The following is a 5916-nucleotide window of genomic DNA, read 5'->3' as shown; positions in this document are numbered from 1 at the left end:
CAGCCTGGGTGACAAGAGTGAAACTCCGTCTCAAAAAAAAAAAAGGGCCAGGCGCGGTGGCTTATGCCTGTAATTCTAGCACTTTGGAAGGCTGAGGCAGGTGGATCACGAGGTCAGGAGATCGAGACCATCCTGGCTAACACGGTGAAACCCCGTCTCTACTAAAAATACAAAATATTACCCAGCGTGGTGGCACGCGCCTGTAGTCCCAGCTACCCGGGAGGCCGAGATAGGAGAATCACTTGAACCTAGGAGGCAGAGAGTGCAGTGAGCCAAGATCGCGCCACTGCACTCCAGTCTGGGTGACAGAGTGCGACTCCATCTCAAAAAAAAAAAAAAAAAGAAAGAAAGAAATGCCAGGCATGCTGCATTAGTGGGGCTGGGAACAGGGCGATTTTACATCATGAGCTAATATAACATATTTAGCTTTTCAGTCATTTACTTTTTAATTGTCTCTATCCTCACAACAGCCCTACAAAATAGGTAAGACAAATCCTTTGACCTGGCTCTTCATCTGTGAAGAAATATGGTAATGCGATAATAAATCCCTTCATGTATTCAACACAGAGTTATTGAGCATCTGTGTACCTGACATTGCTAGGGGCTGGGAACAGAGCAGTGAACAGAAACCTGCCCTCATAGACCATATGGTCTGGTGGTGGAAGACAGGCAGTAGTACAAGTAAATAGACTCTAGTATCTTAGGCAGAAAGAAGTGCGAAGGGAAAATGAGTCAGAGAAGTGGAGAGGGTTGTGATTTTAGATGAAGTGGCCAAGAAAAGCCTCAATGAGCAGGTGATATTTTTTAACAAAGATCTGAAGGGAGGTAAAGCAGTGAGCCATGGGTATATATCTTAGGGGAGAGGGTTCCAGGCAGAAGGAACAGCAAGAGCAAGGGTCTTGACAGGGGAACATGCCTGGCAGTTGAGGAACAGCAAGGAGGCAAGTGTGGCCGAGGGAAGAAGGTGAGAGTGGGGAAGGAGTGATGGGAGCTGAACCATAAGTTGGGAGGGGAAAGGGAACTCAGATCATATTGGGCCTGATAGACCATTGTCACGACTTAATTTTGCCTTTTACTCAGAATGACCAATGGGATTTGCAAGGGAAATTTTTCCTACTTGCTATGTGTTCCATTCTAGTTTGATTCAGGAACCCTGAGTGCAGTAGGCAGGGGCCTTTGCCCAACCCCAAATGGAGATGTGCTCCACAGCAGGAAGGCTCAAGAATAACTTGCACCATTCATCTTCACTATGCTCAAGATACCCCTCCTAATGAGAACGGTGAGTGGTGTCCGCTGGAGCATAGAGGGAGTGGAGCCAGAAATCCCTGACTTTTCCTCCTTCACACCTGACCAGGCCTTCCTAAGGCCTGGGAAACTGCCCTGAGGGCTGTAGGCTTTGAGGGACTGGCCTGGGGAACAGAGACAGCTGGAACTTTTCCCAGGGGTAGAGGAGCTCGCCTCCACCAATTTCAACTGGTCTCTGTTCCATAGAAGCACAATGAGAAGGATTTCAAGCCATTCATTCTTTCTTTTTTTTTTTTTCTGGGATAGGGTCTTACTCTGTCACTCAGGCTGACTGCAGTGGCGCAACACAGCTTACTGCAGCCTCGACCTCCTGGGCTCAAGTGATCCTCCCACCTCAGCCTCCTGAGTAGCTAGAACTATAGGTGCATACTACCACGCCTGGCTAATTTTTTTTTTTTTTTTTTTTTTTTGAGACGGAGTCTTGCTCTGTTGCCCAGGATGGAGAGTGCAGTGGTGTAATCTCAGCTCACTGCAACCTCTGCCTCCTGGGTTCAAACGATTCTCCTGCCTCAGCCTCCCAAATAGCTGGGATTACAGGCACCCACCACCATGCCCAGCTAATTTTTGTATTTTTAATAGAGACGGGGTTTCACCATATTGGCCAGGCTGGACTTGAACTCCTGACCTTGTGATCTGCCTGCCTCGGCCTCCCAAAGTGTCAGGCTTACAGGCATGAGTCACTACGCCCGGCCTAATTTTTTAGTTTTATAGAGATGGAGTCCCACTATGTTGCCCAGGCTGTCTCAAACTCTTAGCCTCAAGTGATTGATTCTCCCGTCTTGGTCTTCCAAAGTGCTGGGATTACAGATGTGAACCACTGCACCTGGCCTAAGCCATTCTCCTTTATTCACTCACCAGTTATGCAAAGTAATCCAGGGCCTTCTCAGCAAAGCTGCCAGGATGAGCCACACAAAGAAGTCAGAGTCAGACACAGGCAGAAAAACAAAGGAATTCATGGGATTGTACATCTTACTATGCAGGCAATATATTCCAAAGCCAAATTAAAAAGTCTTTTGATCCATCTGCATGCCCTCTGTTAACAGGAGCATTCTAAAGTTGGTGGTGGAGGCCAGGTGCAATGGCTCACACCTGTAATCCCAGCACTTTGGGAAGCCAAGGCAGGAGGATCCCTTGAGGCCACGAGTTTGAGGCCAGCCTGAGCAACATAGCGAGACCCTCTCTCTACAAAAAATTAAAAATTAGCCAGGTGTGGTGACACACGCCTATCTACTCGGAAGGCTGAGGTGGGAAGATTGCTTGAGCCCAGGAGTTCAAAGCTGCAGTGAGCTAGGATCGAGCCCCCGCACTACAGCCTCGGTGACAGAGTGAGACCCTGTCTCTAAAAAAAAATAAATAAAATAATGGTGGTGGAGAACTCCTATTTTGGATGAGCATCTCCCTCCTTAGGCCACTAGGCCCCCATTTAATGCACTAGCATGGACAAATTACTTAAGTAGGAAGAGCAGATTTTCCCAGGGAAATGTAAGGTTAGAATGATACAGACACAGGGAAAATGATTGTGATTGTGCATTTCACCTTCAAAGGCTATCCCACCTTGATTTTGGAACTGAGATAGAGACGATGTTTACTTATTCTAGTCACCCCCTTTGATACCATCTCCTAGATTTTCCAGACTTCAAACTTTTGATCTGCTGAGAGTCTCTTTATTGTTCTTCACACTGGTGTACCATGCTGGAGTGGTCGGCCTAACTTACCGAAAAATATTCGTCAATTTGTTTACGACCCTTTTCCACAGTGAATTCACCGTGAGTCATCCACTTGATGTTTTTCAAAGGGTTTTGCTCCTCTGCAAAAAAAAAAAAAAGGTGTGAATATGTTAGTTGCCCCGTAGTATGGTGCTATATGAGACAGTTATTTAGGCATCCAAACAAACAGGATTTCTACCTTCCACAATCTTAACAGCATAATTGATGACATCCTCAACCAAAGCTAGAGCTACTTGAGTCAATTTATCCTCGTAGTCCTTATCTTGTGTATTCGGCATTGTTTGGCTTGCGGCTTTGTTATCCTCATCCATTGCTTTCTGACTTGTTGAATTTTGAGTCTCACTCATTTGCTTTTCCCTGGGGAAGAAAAGAAGTTACTCACTGCGTGCATGTGTGTGTACACACATGTGAATGCACTCATATAAGTACAGACCATCTCTTGAAGAATCACAAGAGACAGTAAGCAGTAATTGCCTCTAGGGAGGGGATTGGGGGTTTAAGGGTAGGAGTCAGACCTGTGCCTGGCTGCTGAGATCTACTTTTCCTGAAAACTAAGGATTCTCACATTCTCAAAACCATAATGAGGCCCGACGCGGTGGCTCACGCCTACAACCCCAGCACTTTGGGAGCCCAAGGCGGGCGGATCACCTGAGGTTGGGAGTTCAAGACCAGTCTGACCAACATAGTGAAACCTGGTCTCTACTAAAAATACAAAATTAACCGGGCGTGGTGGCAGGTGCCTGTAATCCCAGCTACTCAGGAGGCTGAGGCAGGAGAATGGCGTGAACCCGGGAGGCGGAGCTTGCAGTGAGCTACTGCACTCCAGCCTGGGCAACAGAGTGAAACTCCGTCTCAAAAAAAAAAAAAAGAAAGTTGAAATAATGAGCATCCTCCTATTGTGTCTGACTTTAATGGCCTTGCTTTCTGGTGTTCCACCATTAGTATGATGCTGGTTTATGGTTTGAGATGTATCACATCAAGAAAACATTCGTCTGTTCCTGTTCTAGTAAGATTTTTATCATAAATGATAGCTATAATCTTCCAGATGCCTTTAACGTGTATTGACAATGTGAAATTTTGTGTTCCTAGGGCTGTAAACATGGGTCCATCACAGAGCTAGAAGTCTTTGCTCATTTTCAATTTTTTTTACATCTTTTCCCTTGAGTCTTAAATCCTTTCTTTTCTTGCTACTGTTTAAGTCTTTTTCCTTATTAAAAAATTGCTTATTTCCAGCACAGCTTTAAATTCCTTACAGGTAGCCGGGTACAGTGGCTCAAGCCTGTAATCCCAACACTTTGGGAGGCCAAAGTGGGAGGATTGTTTAAGTGCAGGAGATTGAGATCAGCCTGGACAACATAGCAAGGCCCCATCTCTACAAAAGTTTAAAAAATTAGCCAGGCATGGTGATGTGTGCCTGTAGTCCCAGCTTTCTACTCACAAGGCTGATGTGGGAGAATCACTTGAGCCTGGGAGGTTGCGGCTGCAGGGAGCTGTGATCTCACCACTGAACTCCAGTCTGGGTGACAGAGCGAGACCCTGTCTCAGAAAAAATTAAAAATATGGCCAGGCACGGTGGCACATGCCTGTAATCCCAGCAATTTGGGAGGCCAAAGCGGGTAGATCACCTGACATGAGGAGTTTGAGACCAGCCTGGCAAGCATGGCGAAACCCCATCTCTACTAAAAATACAAAAATTGGCCTGGGCCAGGTGTAGTGGCTCATGCCTGTAATCCCAGGACTTTGGGAGGCGGAGGCAGGCGGATCACCTGAGGTCAGGAGTTCAAGACCCACCTGGCCAACATGGTGAAACCCCATCTCTACTAAAAATACAAAAATGAGCCAGACATGGTGGTGGACACCTGTAATCCCAGCTACTCAGGAGGCTGAGGCAGGAGAATCACTTGAACCCAGGAGGCAGAGGTTGTAGTGAGCCGAGATCGTGCCACTGCACTCCAGCCTGGGTGACAGAGCGAGACTCTGTCTCAAAAAATAAAAAAAAAGTATGTTGCAAGCAATCCTTCCATTGGGTGGAAGGGCTACATGAAAGTGGATATCTCTCTCCAAAGGGAGCTATTTTTCTATAAATAACAGCTCCCAATTTGGGGGTGTTTAATGTGCTATGTTTCATTTAACTGTCATCACAGCCCTATGAAAGAGTGCGCTGGGCACCTTCCATTTGCCCTTCCAAATCCACTGTCCTTGCATCTCCCCCTGTTTCCTGCCCTGGAAAACTAACCTGACTGCACCCATAAATGGTGCCCTCTGGCTTCTAGGGGGTTCCACACAATAAGGAGATCAGGAAGTCAAAATATATGTTCCTGGTGGTTTTCCCCCTGCAAGTTGGCTGATGGCTGGCTGCATGAAGTCCCCAGTGTCTTTCAGGGCAGCGCTCTCCCAGCTTCTAAGTGTGGTAAGGGTAAGCATTCTCTCCCCTCAACCTTTTAGGCCCACTGTTCCTAGCCCCAGCGAGCTGCACCTTCCTCTGTTGCCCTGCACTCTGGCCACACTTTTGTAAATATTCCCTTACTTAACCCTTCTGCAGCTGTCTTCATTTTAATACACCAACAGTTTCCTACAGGAACCCTGAGTCACAGATAGAGGGCCTATTGCTGCCATGTAAAAATGAGGAAACTGAGCTGTACACCCACACTGTCTGGCTCCACAGCCCATGCTCTCAACTGTGCTGCTCTTCTCCCTCCAAGATTCAGAAAGAGTAGTAGGGCCCTATTTGCATATTTTCTTTTTCTTTCTTTCTTTCTTTCTTTCTTTTTTTTTTTTTTTTTTTTTTTAGACAGAGTCTTTGTCGCCCAGGCTGGAGGGCAGTGGCAACCTCTTCCTCCCGGGTTCAAGCGATTCTGCTGCCTCAGCCTCCCGAGTAGCTGGG

At 46.8% G+C, this 5916-nt stretch overlaps 1 protein-coding gene across 2 annotated transcripts in view; it reads right to left on the bottom strand.

Moving 5' to 3' along the window:
* AKAP14 (A kinase (PRKA) anchor protein 14) overlaps positions 1–5916 on the bottom strand; it is a 33755-nt gene that overhangs the window by 24481 nt on the left and 3358 nt on the right. For both annotated transcript variants that reach the window (XM_011977170.1, XM_011977171.1), the window contains exons 3-4: positions 3211–3389; positions 3021–3112 (exon numbers count right to left, since the gene is read on the bottom strand). In XM_011977170.1, coding sequence (XP_011832560.1) covers positions 3021–3112; positions 3211–3379 — 261 coding nt within the window. In that variant the 5' untranslated portion in view covers positions 3380–3389. The remainder of the gene's footprint in view (positions 1–3020; positions 3113–3210; positions 3390–5916) is intronic.

Source organism: Mandrillus leucophaeus, unplaced genomic scaffold (genome assembly GCF_000951045.1).
Source record: "Mandrillus leucophaeus isolate KB7577 unplaced genomic scaffold, Mleu.le_1.0 Scaffold174, whole genome shotgun sequence".
NCBI classification, from domain to species: Eukaryota; Metazoa; Chordata; class Mammalia; order Primates; family Cercopithecidae; genus Mandrillus; species Mandrillus leucophaeus.
The sequence above is the reverse complement of the archived record's forward strand: the minus strand, read 5'-3'. Positions and strand labels throughout refer to the sequence as shown.